The sequence below is a fragment of the Ambystoma mexicanum genome, chromosome 8 (assembly GCF_040938575.1).
Source record: "Ambystoma mexicanum isolate Mex_15411 chromosome 8, UKY_AmexF1_1, whole genome shotgun sequence".
Taxonomy (NCBI): Eukaryota; Metazoa; Chordata; class Amphibia; order Caudata; family Ambystomatidae; genus Ambystoma; species Ambystoma mexicanum.
This window is the reverse complement of record NC_090929.1, coordinates 994,094,552-994,117,025: the sequence shown is the minus strand read 5'-3', so window position 1 is coordinate 994,117,025 and position 22,474 is coordinate 994,094,552. Positions and strand designations below refer to the sequence as shown.

At 49.1% G+C, this 22,474-nt stretch overlaps 1 protein-coding gene across 1 annotated transcript in view; it reads left to right on the top strand.

The window, feature by feature from the left end:
- VPS13D (vacuolar protein sorting 13 homolog D) overlaps positions 1-22,474 on the top strand; it is a 3,263,180-nt gene that overhangs the window by 1,772,694 nt on the left and 1,468,012 nt on the right. Inside the window, exon 37 of the mRNA XM_069610908.1 lies at positions 14,795-14,884. Coding sequence (XP_069467009.1) covers positions 14,795-14,884 — 90 coding nt within the window. The remainder of the gene's footprint in view (positions 1-14,794; positions 14,885-22,474) is intronic.

Genomic DNA, 22,474 nt, shown 5'->3' with positions numbered 1-22,474 from the left:
AAATAAAGCATACAAATAGAAGGGTTCAAAGAGTTGAAGGAGTCTGAGGTCAAGGGAGTTTACAAGTGTGTGGGTTGATAGTCATGAAGGGAAGTCGGGGAGTGATCAGATAAAAGGGAGTCGAAGTGCAGGAAAGTGCAATTGTAGCAGTGTTATGGCCGAGGACTAAGCTTCTATGAAGAAGTACAGCATCCCCAACCTTTTCATTTCCATCACAATATCCCGTGCCTGTAGTCCTTGTGAAACAAACTACTCAGAGTCCCTTTTCTGTGTCTTCAGCACCAGCACCTGGAGGAAGAGAAGGCTCCTACAAATACTGCTGCAGAGGCCGATGCACGCGCCAAGTGCACAAGAAAGTTTAGTTTTGGCAGTTGGATCAAGAGTGCAGAGTGTGGGATAAGAGTCCATCAGTAAACCAAAATATGGACTGAGAAGTAAGATGTAAGATGTGAAAAAACTCCTGACCAAGCAGTTATCTCTTTGACAGATGCCTCTGTATTACAAGGTACTTAACGGAGTATTCCAACTGTCCGGTAAGGAACCTTGGGGACACAAGCCAAACCATGGGAGTGATTAGCAACAATCCCACTCCGCCTTGTAAAAAGTCTACCCTGTCTAATCAATGGGCCTCAGTTTCGATCCAGAACATCGACCCGGTAGGTAAAAGGCAAAAAAAGAAATCTAAGAATATTGAACCAAAAAATTGGGATTTTGTATTTTTAGAAACCGAATACTTATTTAATCAGCCCCCAATTACCGATACGAAGAGATTACCTCCCCCAATACAGATACTGAGAAAAGGGAAATCCACGACGCAACGGAAACCAGAGCCTGATCATCCCCAAAAAGGATCTGACAGGAATATTGTATCCTTTCTCCAGAAGGCTAGCCCTTTAGATAATTTCCAAGGGTTGGAAGACCTCTCGTCTCATGATTCCGCAATCCAGGTTACCATGCAAAGATTTTCACTAGAGAGACAGACATCTCAGCCCTTTTGGACGAGGGACTACACCTGGCCACTACTCTGTCCAATCCACTGACTATTCAGAGATTTAGGGAGAACACAGAGCAGCAGGATTGCTCCTGGACTAGGGGAGGAAGAAAGTGCTAATCACAAGGAATGTGAATGTGTGTGGGATTTGAATGTTAAAAATATGGAGGGGTGTATGGTATTTTGAGTCTGTAATTTATGCTATGGAAACACCATAACATCGTGCTTCACCGGGGCACTGTATAGGATCTTTTGAAGAACAAACCAAACCTTAGAAATATTTACTCCAGCAAACCTGCGCAAGTAGAGTTCGTGGATTTGTCAAGGACAGACACTAAATGGTTACATATTTGTTCTAAATTTGTGTTCAGTCTCTTACTTTTACAAAAAGTGTCTCTGCTGTCCATGGGTTATAACATATACAAAATGCAAAGAAGAAACGATGACGACACGTAGGGTTGGGGGAGGCTTCTCGAGAACTCTGGTGTTGGAGAAAACTGGTTTCCGGATCCCATAAGGATGATCTGTTTAGATGGAATGCAGGCTAATAGCTCACATCATTGAAGTAGATTGGTTGTGGGTCCCAGCTATACCTGTGCCGGACAAAAGAAGAAGGGGGAATCCTATTTAGATCATAGGATAAAGATGTCCACATTGCCTTGTGGAACACATGAGGCAGTAACCACTTGTTTAAAGAAGGAAGAAAACACCACAATTTAAAGAAATGCCATATTCTAAATCTACAGAAGGTTTGGTTAAACGAGGCACCCCTTATGGATGAATATTCAGCATTTATACTACCCGCAATGTAAGGACTAACCATATGGGGCCTTATTACGGCAATCAAGAATGACATTGAGGCGGACTGCAAAAACTGGGATATTTCTCATCCTGAAATCTTAGACATAATACTGTAGAAAAACTCTGACGCCTTCACTGCAATAACGCATTCCTGTCTGGTGTGCCCCTGCTGGACATCTGCAGGGCTGCTACGTGGAGCTCTACGCACACCTTCACAAAGTTCTACTGCGTCGACAGGGATTCCAGGTAGGAGTCCAGAGTCGCCAAGCAGTGCTGCGCAACCTGTTCGCTTGAGGTGAATCTGTTCCAGAGGTAAGAGTTAATTGCTTCTGTTGAGCCTTGCCACCACCGGGATTGTGTAATGTCATACTGCTATGTATTTGTTATTCATGAGCATGTGAATCCATGCCAGACCCCATGCTAGAGAAGGAACCAAGTTACTTACCTGTAACTATTGTTCTCCAGCATGGGTCTGGCATGTATTCACATGCAAACACTCCCTCCGACCCCTCTGTGGCTCTTTTTGGTCATACTGCCACTTTACGTGCATACCAAATCGAAGGATGATTGCCAGAGGAGGAGCTTAGGGAGAGGACTATCATTGTATGGGGGCAGTATGACCCAGAGGACAGTGATTGGTTTAAAGGAGAAATACAGTTTATAATTGAAAGTGAAACTGTTTTTCTTTTACCGAGGATTCCCAGTCTGACGACAGGGAATATTCATGAGCATGTGAATCCATGCCAGACCCATGCTGTAGAACAATAGTTACAGGTAAGTAACTTGTTACTTGTATGGCCCCTATCTTAATCTCTGCCCCCAGTGTTCTGTACATCTCTAGCCTCCTCACCTCTCCCCTCCCTTGCTACCCAAACTCAGCCCCTACCCTCACCCTGGTCTTCCATGCCTACCACTCGCTCCCCGTTGCTTGTGTGACTTCCCCTTTGGCACTTTACCCCATTTGGTTTCCATTCTCCTACTCCCAGTTGCACTTGACCCTTTCCCTTACCCCCGTTGACTACTCCTCATCCCCCTGTGCGTTGCTTCCCCCCCACTCTCCTCCCCCTTTTGCTCCCCCCTGGTACCCAACCCCTAGCCCTCTGCCCACTCCCCAAGTTGCTGGGCCCCTTTCCGTAACTTTGGCCCCTCCCCCTGTTCCCGACTAACTGGGTTCCCCTGCGGCCTGTTCCCTCGTGCCTGCCCGCCCCTACCACCAATTGCTGCTACCCCCGCCCGCTATGGTCCTTGCACCTATCCAACTCCCCTTCCTTTCCGCCACCCACGTTCCCCGTGGCTTGCTGAGTTAATTACTCCGCCGCCGACAATCTCGGACCATGCCAGTCCCTTATGGATCCCAGCAGGCCTACCAGCCTGGGGTACCCCGTACCTCCACTGCGACAGAGATGCTGCAACATCAAACACTTATTAATACATCTTATAACATATACATATTATGCACACATATATATTCCTTTTGTAAAAGCATTTTTATTTATTCGTTCGGGTGGGCGGGCGTCAATCCTCTTCCTTCTCAATATCAGAGGAATGAGGCAGCGCCACCCACCTTACCATGCTTATAAGCACATAATAGGGGATGGGCAGCCTCTATCCCCCTCCTGTACGCCGCCTTTGTACCTGCTCGTCCCATCTCCTCATCCCCCTCCCTGAGGCTGGCGTCTGCTAGTCTGGTGAGGGGTGACCCTTGCCCTAGCTGTTCTCTTAGCATTCCTTGGGGGTGGGGTACTCGTGCCCCGGGGCCTGCTGCTGGGCGAAGCAGCTATGGCTGTGTCCGCTCCATTCCTCACTTTGTTCGGGCGTCCCCTGCTTAGCTCCAACACCCCACACTGGCTTGCCCGGGGCTCTTCGTTTAGATTATCGGGTTTTCCCATTCGCCTCATCTCCATCTCAGCCCTCCACCCATACCCCCCTTGCGGTTACCCTCCCCCTAACCCCCCACGGAAATGACACACTGAATCGGGTCTGACAAACTGGCCTGCCGCCTGCTCCAATGGCAATACAGACTCTCTGTCCACACCAAGAAGAGAGTCCACATTCAAGCCCGTGTCTCTGCGGCATCTAACAACTCGGCTGAGCTCTTTAAAATCTGCAAGGAGCTGGCCAACCCTGCTGCAGTCTCCACCCCCCCTCTCACCGCCCAGGCTCTTTGCAATGCCCTTGTCGCTCACTTTATCTCTAAAACCCAGGACACCTCCTCTGCTCCCCCTCCTCTCCCATCTCTGTCTCTGCTTGCTGTCCCTCCTCCAGCTACCCCCCACCCTCTCTCTCCTCCTTTCCTTTTTTCTCCCCTAATGAGGTCACTAGACAAGTCCAATCTATGAAAGCCTCATCAAAACAAGTCCATCCCTGCTCCTCTAAAACCATTAAGGACCACATTGATGCCCTTGCCGATTTCTGCAACCTCTCCTTTGCCCCTGGATCTTTCCCCTCCTCCCTGAAGCACTCCATTGTGCATCCTCTGCTCAAGAAACCCACAGTCGATCCTTTTTGTCCGGCTATCTATCGCCCAATTTCCATTACTCCCTTTTTCGGTAAACTCCTAGAAAAGCTGGCCATCTCTCAGCTAAACCTTCATTCCAATTCTGTCGGCTCTCTCCATGACCACCAATCTGGCTTCAGAGCTGCCAGAACTGCTCTCCTGAACATCCGTGAAGATCTGCTCTCCAACCTTGACTCTAACAATCTCTCTGCCCTTACCCTACTTGATCTCTCCTCTGCCTTCGACACGGTCAACCACACCACCCTGCTCAACCGTCTCTGTGACAACCTGGGTATCACTGATCAGGCTCTGGCCTGGCTGACCTCTTTCCTCTCTTATCGACCCTCCCACGTACAACTTGGGTCCTTTTTTTCATTGATCTCCCTCTCTACCTGTGGTGTTCTCCAAGGGTCTAAACTCTCGCCCTGGCTTTTCAACCAATACCTGGCAGCTCTCGACTACTGCATTTCCATTTTCGGCTCAAACTTCCAGTGCTATGCTGACAACACTCAACTCATTTTCAGGCTACCCTCTGCCACCTCCTCTCCCTCCCTCATTTCTGATTGCCAAATTGCCATTCAAAATTGGTGTACTGCCATCGATCTTTGTCTAAATACCAACAAGACTGAGATCCACCTCTTCGGTTGTTAGGCAGAATCCTGTGCATTTCCCTTGGAGAACACTGCAAGAAGATTAAGCCTACAGGAGTAAGCAGTAAACGCAATTGGTAGCAGTATGCACCACCCAGATTTACCTGGTAGCTGTGGCTGAGCAGTCAGACTTCTCTCAAGATCTGTAGGGCAGTATACAGAGGATACACAATAGGGCTAAAAACACAGTAGAGCAAGCAAACACTGACCAGAGCTTGGTATCAAAAGTATATAATTATTTATTTAAAACACACTTTAGGAAATACACTAAGCACTCTAAATAAAAGCAAGTTCAAACACAGTCAGATAAAGTATGCACACCACCCTTAATAATTATTAGACAAGTCTAGGTCAAAGCACCACTATTTGTAAAAAACAGATGTGAGCGCGTAACTTAGATGGCACTCCAATAATTAAGTTAAAGGGAGAGAAAAAGGCAGGTCATGAAAATAAAACAGTTTGCAACACTTTTCTAAGACCACAGCAAGTTAATGAAGGCAGAGTCTTCTGTAGAGCCAAAGTTCATAGGCCAGGCCCACTTTAAATGGAGCAAGGCGAAATGTGCCCAAGATCACACAGTTTAAAAAGCACTCAAGTCTTTGAAGAAATGTTCAAAGGAGGTTGGTTTGATGCGAAAGGTAAAGTTAGAAGGTCTGGGGCCAACCCAGTTGAAAAGCCAAGGATTTAAGGGTCACCTTTAGCAATCCGCAGAAAGGGAGGCCAGGCGGAACACAGTACCTTAAAGAGTGAGGAAGCTCCAGCGGTGGCAGTTGTTCCTGGCAGCGGGTGCAGTTCGTGGTTTCGACCAGGAGAAGAGAAGATCTCGTCGAGGAGGAAACTTGGAGTCGTTGCACTGCCCAGGGAAGAGACCAGCCGCGGAGTTCGTTCGGTAAAAAGGTGCGTTCCTGTTATTCGCGGTCACAGTGGTGAAGCTTGGCTATCCGGCCCGCCGGGGTGCTTGGCACGGGTGATTCGACCAAGGGACGTCCTGGAAGGCGAATGGCGAACTGGTTGTCCCCACCAGCTCAAAGGGAAAAGACTCTTACAGCAGAAGATCTTCTCTTGTCGTCGGGAAAGTGGTGAAGGTTGTTGCAGCAGGGCTCCACCGGTGGTGTCGTCGTTGCAGATGGCTCCGCTTCTCCCCTCTTTGTATTTCTTTGGTCCTGTGGCGACTTCTGAAGTTCCAGTCCCAAACGCCCTGCTTTTATGCAGAAAAACCCCCATTCAACAGCCTAGCTGTCACTCATACATGCTAAGTGGTGAGCCAGGCAGCTCACCACTGGGCCAATCAGAACAGAGTGCGACTTGAGTTGCTAAGGCAACGCAGTCCAGGGTGCCAATTCCCCCACCCACCCATCCTGTGGAACCCAGACAGAGTGGCACCAGTTGGAGGGCTTCTGTGGAGAAGCCTGCCAAAAAGCGGAAAAAAGGGCCCGGCCTTGGTTGGAGTTACAGAGACAGACACAAACGCCATTTTAGAAAAGAGTTCTGGTGAAAAGACCCAACCGGTGATTTTTTTATTAAATAAATAAACCAGCGGTATCTTTAACATTGCACCAAAAAGTGGTGCGTTTAAAATCAATGAGAAAATCACATAGGAAATATTCCGGTGGAATATTTTGCGTGGTAACCACTGCCACCAGCCAGAAACTCGACAAGGGGGGGAATGGACAGTGCCGCCTTGGAAATAGACCCAGGGGCAATCGAATTAACCCCTTCCAGTACTTCCACAATATGATGGTTTGTACAGGTTCTGTTCACAATTTTGGACTAGTAAAACCAATAGTGACTCTACATGCCCTGGGAGACAGTAGTCAGTCCCAGGGTATGTATCGAGTCTATGTTTGGGGGTCACTATGACACCCCTATGTTACTACACTGAGGGTGCTGTGTAACACATACACTAAAACAGATGATACCCTATGGAGTAAAAGACCCCGTAGCCCAAAATCACACTAACAGTCAAACATACCTCAAATCATGTCTAAGAGTGGGAGTAAAAGAGTCGCACTCTTAGCAGGAGAAAAAAACAAGCTCCAAAAATCCAGCAAAGCTGCTGGGGGACTCACTAGGTTTGGGAAATTAGCCTTATAAGAGAATTCTCCCTAACATCGGTACACCTTCACCATCCTTTCCCCTTACTATCTGGCTGGCCTTCCTTGGCCCTCCTCCTACCCTCACCTGCGAGGTCAAGAACCTCAGGGTCATCCTTGACTCCACACTTTCCTTCTCTGCACACATTTCTGACGTCTCTAAAAAGTCAAACTTCTTACTCCACCTCCTCGGAGGTACTCTGCCTTTCCTCTCCTTCCCCTGAAGCTCACTGTCTCTCAAGCTCTGGTTCTCTCCAGGTTGGACTACTGTAACAGCCTCTTTCTAAATCTACCTGCCTCCAGTCTCCACCCTCTACAACTAATCCAGAACAGGACTGCGAGACTTGTCCTTGGCCTCAAGCCCTGGTATCGTATCTCTCCAGCTCTGAAATCCCTTCAGTGGCTCCCAGTGGATGCAAAGATTAAATTTAAAACCCTCTGCAGTGTTCATAAGGCTTTCTGGGGCCTCGGTCCAAAATACCTTCAACTATGCCTCCGCAAATACCTCCCCTCTCGAGCCCTTCGCTCCTCTACCTCTAACTCCCCCAGGGTCAGTCGTTTTTCAAAGAAATGAGCTGGGGGCAGAGCTGTCTTCGGTTGGGGCCTCCCTTTGGACAGCCTACCAGCCACCTTGAAACTTGAGAACCATCTCCGGTTCCGGAAGCACCTCAAGACCTTCCTCTTCACTTCCGCCTTTGCCCCTCTTCTCCCCTGCTGACCTGTTTTTTTCTCTTGGCACTGTGCACCTGGACACACACTTTCCTTCGGGCCCAGGTACCTGCTCGCCCTGCCTCCCTCCTGCACTGCCTCCTAGCCTCCCATTTCACTGGGTTCTGTATCTGTACCCATGCAGTGCCCCACTCGTCCTCTGCACCGATCAGATAATGCCTATCTGACTAATCTTGCACTTGCCACTTGCTGGCTGCACTACCACCTTTTCATTGCCTGCATTTATTTATTTATTTTATTTTTATTTTATGTAACATCAGTTTGTACAAAAGAAAGGCAACTTTAAGTTACAGATTACAAATCTCCTAGTATCTCGGATCTAAAACAACCTCATTCACAGGATTCAAAAGGGTCCTCGTCTCTCAGACCAGGCCCTCCAAATTGGATAAGTCCAAAGCATCCAAAAAGTTTATGGTTGCGCAAATTAACTGAGTGTTGATGCCACCTATCAAATAACACCACCAAGCATCCATATTTCCAGATAAGGGGGCAAAGTGGGCTAAATGCTGGTTGCGCTGAACAGCAATCGCCTCACATGCAGTGATTAAGTGGCGTAATGATTCTGTCGCTTGGTTACAGAACCGACATCGAGCGTCCTGTTCAGATATCTCATGCCTCAGTACAAGGATCTCCTTGGATTTATAGAGATTAAGGCGTAATCGTAGGAACATGTTCCTGTGATAGCTTGATCGAAATCTATCTAGGTACTTTGGCAAAATGTCAAATCTATTCAGGGCGCTTCCGAGGTCTAAGGAAGATGCCAATTTGTTTCTAGCCTCCTCATTTAATATCCAATTTTGTTGGCGCAATTTCTTTTTTGCCACTTGCGGTCGCAGGATTACGGTCTCGAGAGAAACATCGGCATTATGTAATATGCAAACCAGCTTGGCTTTCCACTTGTTTATTAAACCAGCAGACGGATGCTCTGAAACTGTATGCAAAATTTCATATGGTGTTGAATTATGTTCCAGCATCATTTTTCTCAGAGTGGAGATGGATTTCCACAGCACAGTACCGTAGAGTGAATCAATGCATAACTCGTAACGTATCGCTGTCATTGCAGAATTTTTTGGCAGCCTTAGAACTTTTCGACAGAAATTTCCCTCCAGATTATTCCACAAAACCTGAGGGATGTTCCAGCCAGATTCTCCCAAATGTTATAGCCGGCGTCACCTTTTGCAGGTAGAATGTTAGGATTGGCTTAAAGGAGAATTTGCCATATGCTGCATGCAGTTTGGCACCTTGCAATGCAAACATTTGCATACGGGCCACCAGGTCTTGTGTCCAGTCCCACTCACGAATAGAATTATTAAATTGCACTCCTAGATATCTGGTGCTATTCGATGTTTCTAGTCGTTTGTCCATTATTTGCCAGCAAAATTTACGAGAACGTGCTTGGGATCCACGTCCAATCACTATTATCTTCGACTTTTTGCAGTTGATTTGTAAGTCGTTTTGCAGGCAATAGTTTTGAAACGCATTCAGCAGTCTCTGAAGCCCAACTGGAGTGGTGTCTATGAGAACGATGTCAGCATAGATGACCCAACTTATTTGTTGCCCATTTACTAACGGCGGAAAAATCCTTTGATCTTTAAATGCCAGAGATAAGTCTGAAATGAAAAGTTTGAAAAGTAGGGCAGCAAGCGGGCAACCTTGCTTCACGCCCCTTCTTGTGACTATTTCATCTGACAAATCACCTTGCTGATTTAACCTTACTCTAAAGGACGTATTGGAGTGGAGGGCAATCAAGGGCTCCAGCAAGTCATTTGGGCAATTCCAGTCATTTAGTTTTTTCCATAGGAGATTACGATTTATGCTGTCAAATGCCTGGCTCAGATCTATGAATGCAAGGTACAGCTTTTTCTTTCTCTTCAAGGCATCGAGTTTTAAACAGTTTAGGAGGACCAGATTTAATTCAACTCCAACTCCTTTGGTAAATCCTGTTTGCCTGGGGTCGCTCACGCCAATCTCAGTTGCCCAATTTGACAGCCGCTTTTGCAGAAAGGCTCCAAAGACCTTGCCGATTGTGTCCAAAAGGGCAATCCGACGATAGTTGTTAGGATCATCTCGATTGCCCCTTTTAAATATTGGAACCACTACTGCCCTTAACCATGAAGCCGGCAGGATTTTTTCACGTGAAATTCGTTCAAACAGAGATCTCATCATGTTGGCCCATAGAGACTTTTGGGATTTTAGCATCACATTTGAGATACCATCGGGGCCTGCAGCCCTAGAAGCCTTTAACTTCGTAATTGCCAATTCGATGTCTTCTGCAGAATCTTCTACATTCCATCTTGCAGTGGTTGTTAATGTCAAGGGTACCACAGTGCAATTTACGTCATCAAAGACAGCGGAAAAGTAAGCGACCCAGCTGGCCCCATTCACACCATTCACCATTGAATAGGTTTGATTCAAGCTACCAGTGTTGATTATCTCCCAAATGTGTCTGCTGTCCTTCAAAATAATCAATTTTAACATCTGTTCAGCTTGAGACTGCCTTCGCAAGAAATTAAAGGATTTAATCCAGTTACAGTATTTCTGGCGTCTTGATTTTATTTTGGCGGGAGCACTTCCAGGATCGACTTTTTTCAGGAGCCTTATGTCATCTCGTAGCTTTTTCTTTTCCCGATTTATGGTTGCATTGAAAGGACGTTTTACTTCAGATGCAGACCCTTTGTGGATTGTGTTCCTCCCTTTAAAGTAGTGTAATAGCAAGGGATAATTGATTCTTGACATTATTGAGGGCGCTTTCTCAAGGTTGTTTGTCAGCATTAGCAACTGAGGTGCACTCATGCGCAATCTGTTTGTTCCGTTGTTTATTGTTACGCTCTCAAGATACTTAAATGAGGCTGATTTTGTTGCTTTTTTCCAGCTTAACAACATTGCATCATGGTCGCTCTTGTCAGTCTGTTTTATTTCAAAAGAAAAGATTGTTGATAATAATTTTTTGGACACCCAAATGTAATCAAGGGTCTTTTTACTCACGCCTCGTTTCCAAGTAAAGCCTGGAGGAATATCACCACGGGTTGCTCCGTTCAGCATTGAGCACTCTCTCAATGCCATTTCTTTTAACCATCTGACACCTCGATCCTGCAGTTTACTGTTAATCATTATACCATCTTCATCACATTTAGATGTTGGCATATTTAACCAGGCATAGTTGAAATCACCACATATTATAATTTCCGGATCCTCATCTGCTAGGAGACACTTAACCTCCGATAGTACGGCTCCAATGAATTTTGATTGCAAGATCATTGCAGTATTCCAGTAAATGTTAACAATCAATAACACTTGATTCCTGAGTGAAGCAAAACATTTTATCTGAATCTTTGTTAATTGTACGAACATGTTCAGATTTACAGAGGATATGATCGTCCAATCGTTATTATTCTTGATCATTGTAACCAGGCCAGCGAAGGGACGACCAAATAGGTTTTTTCCAGCAGGATTCAGAAGGACTGTGTACCCATCACAACCAGGACACTCGCGCAGCCATGTTTCCTGTAAACATATAATTGACAAGTCCAACGGGAATTGCCACTTTCCATCAAACAAATGTTTAAAGCCACGAGTGTTCCAGGATAGCAGCTGGTTATTTTTTTCTCTGCTGTCCGCTCTTTGCTAATAGTCCTGTTGTTTTGCTGTTTTTGTACAGGGTGTGTATTTGATGCTCATATGGTCCCACAGAACTTTCCTTCTTTTTTCTTGTTCGTTTTGTTCCACTGGTGATAAGTGTGGACTAACCTCATCACTAGCATCAGCACTTATTACTTTGAAGCCGAAGAACAAGAGGTCATCCGCTGCATCTAATATGGCCGTCTTGAGAGCACGAGAGTGTAGATGTAAATTTACCCAGTCCGAAAAATCCCCAGACATGTATTCAACAACTGCTATGTCTTCCGATTTTATTGCACGCAGCGTTGCAATGCACTGTAGCAGTTTCAGAATGTTCTTTCGATTTAAATTTACCTCTTTCTGTTCTGGCAAGGCATTTTTTATTTGGATTTTCCATATGCCTTTACGTGTATTTTCAGGTCGATGTTTGCTGGACATGTTTTCTTTGTTGTCAAGTTTTTCAATTTGTGCACTTGTTAGTTTTGGATTTAATTTACTCCACTGGGGAAATGGGAGAGCTTCCGCCCTTCCTCTAGTCGCGTTTGCCCCTAAACTCTCTTTGGTGGTAATCAATGTGGAAGGAGCCCTTGCGACTTTCGTGATTACTTGCACGCCAGGGCTGGTCGAATTCGTGTTTGACTTGGTCGGCCTCTTCATGGGTTCTTTGCCAGGTCTTTCGGTGATTGACTTTGGTACTGCTACAGTGCCAACACTGTCTTCGATGTCATCGTCGTCTATAGAGTATGTTGAATACTCACATAACTTCAATGATACATCAGAACTTGAATCATTGTCACTACTAGAAGCTTTTCTAGCTCTTTTGGCATTTGGCTGGGATGGTAACTTTTTCACCAGAGCCAATTTTGATTTTGATTGTCCGTCCAATTCTTTCTCCGGCCGCTTGAATGGGGCAATGGACGGCGGAGTTGATAAGTTTCGAATGAATTTTTTCTTACAAGATGTTCGGGCACGTTTGGCTACTTGTTTCCGAGTTATAAGGTTTGGAGCAGCTTTTGTGCCACACGACTTTTGTTGCAGGGTTTGTTTTTCATTCTCTTTCGCCAGCCCTGTTGGTGTTTTGAAAATCCCAAAGGAAAGTTTTTCCGTTAAGTTTATTTGTTCTTTTACCTCTGTAACTTTTTCTGCTTGGATAAACACACCAAGCGTGGCAGATGGGGCAGCGCCTTCTACAGCAATCAATGGAGGTGCTTGTTGCAGAGTATGAGTGTTGGCCCCAATGGGCAGCAAATAGTTGTTCATGGAGCTCGCCACTGCGTGCTGTACCTGCCCAGGAGGGGCTCCTTTTGTAACACTTGAGCGTCCTGCCGAGGTACTGCATAGAGGTCCACCCAGGGTCATCGGGTGCTTCTGGAATACGTGGCCGGTCTTCAAGGGTTGATCCTTAGATAAGTTAGTATGGCAGTTAGGAACATGAACATATTCACAAACTGGATTCGTGAGTGTTGGTGTGTTATGACGCATCCACTTTGTACACTCAATTACAGCGTCCATTAATGCAGAATTGTCACTATTTGACTGGCGGGCTAAGTCACTTAGTCTAGATTGCCATTTTGAGGAGTTTTCGGCTTCAATATCCAATTTAGCATCAATTGCTTTCGAGAAACTTTCTAGACTTCTCCTTTTTGCATTTATGTCTACCAGCATGGTCATTTGATCGCTTACAGCATCATGTATCGATTCATACAACTTCATAAATGGAAGTAATGCAATTGATGTTGCGGCCAATACGTTGTTATATATTTGGATTCCTGCCGCGGTAGACATAGAGCTTTTAGCTGATTGATCAGTTTTAGTCGTCTCCTGGGCAGTTTTAGCCATCTTGGGAACTGCGTTTTTCTTTCTAAGCAAGTCGTCTGCAGGAGGAATACACGTTACAGCTCTTTTTTCAACTTCGTCTGTACCAGATAGTTCAAAATTCTCACATGACGATTGATGGGCGGAATCGTTTAAACTGGACAGCAACGAAGTTTCGGGTCTTTCAGAAAAGATATTTTTTTCGCTCACAGAGCGTCGTTTTTTCTGATTTTGAGACTTGTTTTTCTCTGTGGAGTGATTTTTCAGAAAACTTGCGTTCAGACGTTCATAGGTGGCTAAGAAGTCTGCTTTCAGACGAGCAGTCAGTCGAGCTTCACGAACAGAGAGATCAGTAGAGTTTTGCTCTGTTACTGGCACTGGTACTGGACGCGAATCAGGAAGCGCCCCCTCGCCAGGGTCCATGTTCTGATTTGGTACCTTTCGTGTGTCGTTTGGGGAGGCAGGAATGTCTCGAATAATCACGCCTCCAACTGCTGAAGAAGGAAGCGGAGAGGCATCAGCCTTTCCTGATTTTTCCGCGGAGTAAATATTACACAGCGGGGATTCGAACTGCTCCATTACCTGCATTAGGCCAATTGGTAGGATAGTTCCCCTCAATTCAGAGTCCGTTAATTCGAATCGTGATGCTTGCATAATTTCACACGCATCAACATATACTGAAGGAGAGAAATCCCGAGCCAATTACCCAGTGCTAATGTCAGGGCTTGCCCTTTGATTACATGTATATCTAGAACCATCTCTCAATCTGGGTGGACCCAACGTTGTTTGGGCTAGAGCGGCTAGTGACGGCACCGATCCTTTGTCCAAACAAGTAACCACCTCCAAACCGTTCTCAATGGCAAACTCAATTAGATCTTTTTGTGCTTTTAACTCCACCGGGGGAGTAGGGCTTACCTCCTTTGGAAAACTTAACAAAGCTTTTCTTCTGCAGAGCAATGATTTCTGGCGAGTCTGTGGGCCCTCCTTCGTCGTCGTCATCGTGTTGTTTGTCCTAGCGACAGCTCCCCAGCGCCAAACAGCCGCACAACAGCCGATGGGCTTTACTCCCTCGGGCTTAACGCCACAAGGGCGGTATCGTCTGTCCTTTGAAGGATCCTGAAGTCACGTGATCAAGTCACGTGCTGAAGATGCCGCGCCTCCTCCAGGGAGCGCGTTCGTGTCGCCTTGCGGCAAGAGCCTACAGCAGCTCGCAGTGCCGAGTTGGTAAGTGGTAGTGGATAAGGGCAGCTTCCACACAATGACTCCTCTGATGAAGAGAGTTTGCACTGTCTGTTCGCCTATTCATTTATTTAACTTATTATTTTCTGTACTCTGTTCTGCACTTTTCACTTCTCCGCCTTCCACGCACTTTGCCCCTTTTCCCTTCTCCATGCACTTGCGCGTTCTTAATGTCACTGGGCCTAGTAAGATCGTTGTTTATATTTTTTTTATCCCTTATCCCTTGTCCCCTTCCCTTTGCTTGGTCGCGCTCACTTGTGTACAAGTGTGATATAAATAAAATATCATATCAAAGTAGTTTACAGATTGGGTTCTGTGAATGGAAAAATGTGCACTAATGCAATAATACTTTCTCTTACAGATCTTCATTTTCTCCAGCATGTGGGCTCTAATCCAGAAGGTTTTGCAAAATTAACATTTTCTTGTGACTACTACAATCGAGCACTTTCAGGTAAATGTAAAGAGAGTTACCGTTCTAGATTTTGTACGGTTGGAGGTTCTGGCGATTGGTTTTAATTCAAGCCCCTAGGAAACCAAGGTTGGTGTTTGAGTGTTGGCTCTGGGGTGGGATGGGGAAGCACTCCCTTAGGCTACTGAGTTACCTATGAGCAGTGAATCACAGGGGTTTGTATGCTTTCAGGGGGAGCCGCTGTTGGGGTGTTGGGGAGAGATGCTAAAGGGAATAGGTTGCAGATTATAAATGTGGGGAACTTTCACATTTGGCACTGGCCCTTCAAAAAACCTGAGTTACTTATGGAAGAAAGGGACAATACACAGAATACCCATAAGATCATAATGTCTACACCCTTATGACCATCACTCTAGGATTTCTGAACGTGAGGGGATTAAACACTCCTAACACGAGATCACAATTGTTTAGGGAACACAAGATCACAATTGTTTAGGGAATTAAGGTGGCTTCAAATCAGCGTTATGGCGCAGCAAGAAACACATTTACTTAGCATGGATCAATCTCGACTTCATAGTAACACCTAACCAGTAAAGGCTCATGCCTCGGCTAACTCCAATAGAGCAGGGGCAGCCCTGCTCCTCAACAGAAATATGGCCTTTAAACATCTCAATAGCAAGAGAGATCTGGGAGGGAGGTGTGTTTTGATGAAGGGTGACCTGTACGGGAAGGTGTTTATATTCAAGTCTACGTGCCTAACACACCCCAGGAGCCATTCAGGATTACATTGCTCGGCACTCTTAAAGAATGGGCTGAGGGGGGACATATTTCTGATGGGAGATATGAATCTCATAATGGACACTATTGATAATTTTAGAGCACCTACACATTAGTTGTGGTAGCCTCGAACACATTAAAACAGAGACTGTTGGACCTACACTTGGGGGATGTATGGCGGCTTCAACACCCTATAGATAGAACCTTCTCACTTTTTTTTTGCATGTGCACAGGTCAGCCTCCAGGATAGATTATATCTTTGCACCTACAGGGAATATGCATCAGTTGGCGAGCATGGCCATAGAACCCATGTCAATGCCCGATTGTAACATGATTTTGGTTAAATTCCGAATGCCTAATGGCAAGAGACCTCCCCTTTAGGTGTATTCCCCAGTGGATGCGAAGAGATTCAGTGTGCCTTGACGAACTGAAGCAAGCATTGAGAGATTATCTCTCCACAAATCAACCAAGGGACACATTGATAGGGTAATATTGGGATGCACTCAAAGTGGTGGCTAGAGACAAATTGATTATCAGTGCGGCCGCACTGAATAAAGCGCATGAGAGGGCTCACTGAGCAGCAACTGCTAAGTGATATAAAACAAAATGGGAAGGCGTACCAGGCACACCCTACTAGGACTGCATTTAGGCAACTGGCGATCTCTACACAACAGCTTAATCAAACACAGAGAAGGAACATGCCCTACTAAGACTCAGGCAGTGCTTTTATGAACAAGGCAATAAGCTAGGAAGAATGCTAGAAAACATGCTTCGGCCCAGAGCGGGGAGATTATATATCCACACAATACTCGATAACAAAGGTCTGGAATGGGATAGTGAGTATAAGAAAAAAGAAGCATTTCACAAGTACTATTTGGCCTTGTATACCGCCAAACACGTAGACCCAGCAAACCTGTTAGGTCACTTAAAAGAAATACTATCTCAGAGTAATAGCTTTTACTGTGACTCGCTTATAGAGCTTTGAGGGGTACAATTCTCTAAAATGTAACAGAGCGCCTGGGCCTGATGGACTAACAGTGTTGTTTTAAAGAACCCTGAGTCCATTACTGGCCACACCATAAGCCACAGTTTACAATAATATTAGATGGGGGTGAACTGCAAGACATGAGCGCAACCCTCATATTAAAGCCAGGCAAAGACCCAAGGCTATGCTAGTCCTATAGACTGATGGCGCGTCTCAACTTCGATGTAAAAATCTTTCTCCAGCATGGGGTCTGGCATGGATTCACATGCTCATGAATATTCCCCGTCGTCAGGCTGGGAATCCTCGGTAAAGAAAAATCAGTATCAGTTTCGTTTCTGATCTGTCTTTCGTAGTAGTAACCAATCACTGATCTCTGCGTCATACTGACCACAGCCAATGACTGCCATCTCCCTAAGCCCCGCCTCTGGCAGCCATCTTCAGATTTTTACCGCAGGTTCAAGTGTTGGGATCCTCGTGCTATTGCTCTCGACCTTTAGTGCTTTTTTCGCGCTTTTTCTTAGGAAAGTTTTCTCTTTTCGGTCAAAAGAGCCTCAAGCTCCACCGTTTCTTTATCCGATCAACGGGGACCCGTGTCGGATTCTTCTACGCCCCTCAAGGGTGAAGATTTCGTCGAGCCACGCTTTTGGAGGACTCCAGAAGTTTCTCAGGCCCATCTCGATCATGGCCCAGGAGAAGGGAAGCTCGACGCCCGGAAAGCTGTTCAGGGTCTGCCCTGGATGCCAGCTTCAGAATGTCTTTAAGGAGGACGAACACTCCCTTTGCCTCTACTGCCTGCATGAGGACAAGACGCACGTGGAGAAGGACTGTGCGTTTTGCAGCAATATGTCGGAGCGGACCATGAAGGACCGCCATCAGCGTCTCGCCAAGTGGCTGGAAGGGAAGAGCCCGTCAGGCGAGAAGAAGAAGTCGTCCGAGCGGTCTTCTAAGACCTTTGAGGGTGCCCCGGCGACGGGGGTCCAACAGAAGGCCAAGCACCGCGAGTCCGCTGGCACCGGGAGCGCCGAACGGTCAGGCTCTACGGGCGCCAGGCAGGGCGCATCCTCCCTGGCGCCATCAACCACGAACCAACGCTCTGACTCGGGTAAGAGGAAGGCCGAGCACCCGGCGAAGCTCCTGGAGGGACCCCGGTCGAGCTCGAAGGCCCCATCGGAGGTGGAGCGAGGCGGTGACCCTCCCCCCAAGGAGAAGGCGGTGAGCGCACCTAAGGTGGTGAAAGCCTTAATCCACCCGGCCAAGGCCTCTATCGAGACAGTCGCGGCGGCCCTGGCTCAGCCTGTGGAGGCTACACCAGTGGTGGCGACCTCGGGGCCCAGAGTCTCCCTGCCACCGCGGAGGGAGTCCTCTTTCATGGCCATCGACAGGACCCCCGTGAAACCTCCGACGGAGAAGAAAAAGGGGGGGCAGGAAGTCGTCGTGGATTCGGCCTCAACCTCTGAGGAGGAGCTGATCGAAGGCTTAAGCCACGGCGTTGGCGTGGAAGAAGACCAGCCCGTCGGGAGGGACCCCGATGTAGGAGACGACGAGAACGTTGAGGGTGCCGACGGGGCTCCTGACGGCCCGTCGGACTCCCCTCAACCAGTGCTGCAAGACAACTCGGCGGCCATTTTGTTGGCTATACAGTCCTTATGCTCGGAGATAAGGACGAGATTGCCGTTGCCACCAACGGAGGAACCGCTCCCGACGGGAGACCCGGAGCCAGGCCCTTCTGGGAGCCCTCCTCCTAAGAGAAGAAGGATTCATCCTCCACCTCCTTTTCAACCATCACGCCCTGCTCAGCCCTCCTCCCCGTCCACGATCCGTGGGGATGATACGGGGACTGACACGGCCGCGACGGGCACAGACGACGATGTTTACGACGAGGATCTCCCGTCGTCACCTCCTCCCCGGGCTTCCCCGCCCGACGAGATTGGATCGTTTCATGCCATGATCGCCAGGGCATCCGAGCTTTTCCAGCTCTGCCCGGATGAGAAGAAGGAAGGTTTCCTTTATCAACGGCGCGAGACCAAGAGGAAGACGGTCCTCGCTGTACCTCTACTGGACGATATCTGGGATGAGGGTCTCGCCCTCCTCAAGAACCCATCCACAACGCCTGCGAGAAGGGATCGGTACGAGAAGAAGTACCGGGTCCCGGACGCGGCCCCCTTGTGCCTTCGGGCACAGCCGACCCCGGACTCTGTCGTCTCCGCGGCGGCCAGGAAGAAAGCGGGGGGGCCTCGGCCTCTACGTCAACCTCCCCGCCGGACGGCGAGGGAAAGAAATTGGACACAATGGGACGCAGAGTCATCTCATCGGCAGCAACGACGATTAAGGCTGCCAACGCCTTGGCTATCGTAGCCCGTTACGACAGGGAGTTGTGGTACAAAAACGCCCCCCTGCTGGACTTCTTACCAGACGACAAGAGGGCGGAGGCCCTAGAGATCTTACAGGAAGGAGAAGTGGCGTCGGACCACGCCATTACGATAGCGACGGACATCGCTGACACTGGATTTCGCCAGTTGGGCAACGGCGTGTGCCTAAGACGGCGTGGATGGCTCAAGGCAACTGACTTCCGTCAGGACGTGCAGACCAGAGTCTTGGACATGCCGTTCGACGGGAGCAACCTGTTTGGGAAAACAGTGGACGATTCCCTACAAGCCATCAAGACGGACACGGAGACGGCCCGGGCTCTTGGTGTTCTCCAGCAACGACGGCCGCCCTTTCGGAGCGGCGGAGGCAAGCAGGGTGCCTCCAAAGGTTCCGGCGGCGGATTTTCCACCTATCGTCAAGCGGCCCGTTCGACGTCACAGGAAGCCTACAGGGGACGAGGCAAGTCGGGCGGACCCTGCCGTCGTCGCCAAGGAGGACAAGGCGGCAAAGCCTCGTCGAAGCAGGACTGAACCGGCCGTGGGGTCGAGCCCCCACCGAAGCACCCCGGTGGGAGGCCAGCTGGCGAACTTCGTCAGCGTGTGGGAGTCCATCTCCACCGACCGTTGGGTGCTGGACGCCCTGGCCCAGGGTCACGCACTCGAGTTTCTAAAGAAGTGCCCACGTGTCCCCCCCGTGGCCAGGAAGGAACATCACGTCCCTCAACTTCTCTTGGAGGTAAAGGCGATGCTCAGGAAAGGCGCCATCGAGCTCGTCCCAAAGAGGCTTCGGGGCTCCAGAGTTTACTCAGGATACTTCCTTGTGAAGAAGAAGACGGGAGGATGGCGTCCCATCCTGGACCTACGACGACTGAACAAATTCATCAAGGCACAGAAGTTCCGGATGGTCACCCTCCAGGACGTCCTGGGTCAACTGGAGGAGGGCGATTTCCTGTCTTTGGATTTGGAGGATGCCTACTTCCATATCCCCAGCCTAAAGGGACACCGAAGGTTTCTCAGATTCGTGGTCCAAGGTCGTCACTACCAGTTAAGAGCCCCTTCCCTTCGGATTGAGGTCGGCACCCAGGGTGTTCACCAAGTGCCTCGCAGTGGTGGCGGCGCGGCTGCGCCTGGAGGGTATCCACGTCTACCCCTACCTGGACGACTGGCTCATCCGAGCAAAGACAAAGGAGCTTGCCGCGGAACACACGGCGAGGACCGTACAACTACTCACGGACCTGGGATTCTCCATAAACTACGGCAAGTCCCACCTGGTACCCGCTCAAGACGCACTGTTTCTGGGAGCGAAGCTCGACACAGTGGCGCTTCTGGCCTCTCCATCGGAGGAAAGGACGAGGGCCATCTTGGGCAAGGTGCAGCGGATGCTGGTTGCGGACGCGGCCAGGGTGAGGTCCATCAAGTCCCTCCTCGGAATGATGTCTTCTTGCATTTATCTCATCCGCCTGTGCAGGCTTCGGATGCGCCCGTTACAGGAGTTCCTGGACGTTTGCTGGATCCAGACGACGGGCAGCTTCGAGGACAGGATCACACTCGACGAGAGCTTCCGACGAGCAATCCGGTGGTGGGGCACCCGCGCGCATCTTACGGCGGGCATGGACTTCCAGACCCCGGTCCACCAGAAGAGTGACCACGGATGCCTCCCTGGAAGGGTGGGGAGCGCACACCGAAAATCTGCACGCGAGGGGCCTTTGGCTGCCGACGGAGAGGTCCCTCCATATCAACGTCCTGGAACTCCGTGCAGTGTTTTGGGCCCTCAGGTCCTTTCTTCCGTCCCTCAAGGGCAAGGTGGTGAAGATCTTCACCGACAACACCACCACCATGTTCTACATCAGGAAGCAGGGCGGTACCAGATCCCCAGCCCTGTCCAAGGAGGCTCAGGATCTGTGGCATTGGGCCGTCGCCCAAGGGATGTTTCTGGTGCCGTTTCATCTGGCAGGGATAAAAAACACCATCGCCGACTCGCTCAGCAGGGAGCTGCGCTTGTGCCACGAGTGGGAACTACGACAGGATCTAGTGGACCGCCTCTTCCGACGGTGGGGCACACCCCAGATCGATCTGTTCGCGATGGCGACGAACTCCCAAGTGCCAGAGGTTCGCCAGCAGGTTTCCCCAGCCGAGGAGCATGGGCGATGCTTTCTCGTTCCCCTGGGGGGGCCTGTTCCTATATGCTGTTCCTGTTCCTATATACATTGCCGCTGCTGATCCGGCTCATCAACCAGCTCAAGAGGTCACGGTGCAGGATGATCCTCGTCGCACCTGCGTGGCCGAGGCAGATATGGTTCCCGGACCTTCTGGACTTCTCAGCGTCCCCGTCAATCAAGCTGCCAGTGGACGCGGATCTTCTCTCCAGCGAAGGAGGCGCCATCCTCCATCACGACCCGAAGTCGCTGAACTTGCAGGTCTGGCTCCTGCAGCGTTAGAGTTTGGAGGTTACGACATACCGGCCGACTGCAGAGAGGTTCTTGCAAAGGCCAGGGCGTCCTCAACTCTTAAATGCTACAGACACAAATGGAAGAGGTTCTCTGTCTGGTGCCACGCACAGAAGATTAACCCTCTACGGATTACGGCTCCTCAAGTACTGCCGTACCTGCTGACGCTGGCCAAGGCTGGACTGGCGCACGCTTCCATCAAGATTCATCTTGCTGCGATCTCCCGATACACCAGAACCACGGGACGGACGTCTTTGTGGTCTCATCGTCTGGTGAAAGAATTCATGAAGGGACTGTTCAGATCGTTCCTGCCGGTGAAGGCTCCGGCCCCGGCGTGGGAGCTCAACGTGTGCTGACCAAGCTCATGGGACCTCCGTTCGAGCCTCTGCACTCAGCTCCGTTGAAGTTCTTGTCGTGGAAAACAGCGTTTCTTGTGGCCATCACCTCCGCACGACGGGTGGGAGAGATCCAGGCCCTTTCCTGCAAGCCCCCGTACTTGACTTTTCACGACACGAGGGTAGTGCTCAGGACGCACCCCTCCTTCATGCCCAAGGTGCCGTCGGACTTCCACCTCAACGAACCCTTGGTGTTGCCTGTTTTCTTCCCGTCGCCTTCGTCGCCGGCTGAAAGGACTTTGCACTCGCTGGATGTGGCTAGAGCGCTGAAGTTCTACGTGGACCGCACGAAGAGTTTTCGGAAGACGTCACAACTTTTTGTGAACTTTGGACCTGTCAATCAGGGGAAGGCTCTCTCGAAGGCTTCCATTTCCAGGTGGCTCTCCGGCTGTATCATGTACTGTCATCGGTTGGCAAACCGACCGCTGCCTGGCCGTCCGAGAGCCCATTCCACCAGAGCGATCGCAGCTACCACGGCATTCCTATCTGGTGTGCCCTTGCTGAACATCTGCAGGGCTGCTACGTGGAGGTCGACGCACACCTTCACGAAATTCTACTGCGTCGATCGGGATTCCAGGGAGGAGTCCAGGGTCGGCCAAGCAGTGCTGCGCAACCTGTTCGCCTAAGGTGAGCCTGGTGAGGAGGTAAGAATTGCTTAATGT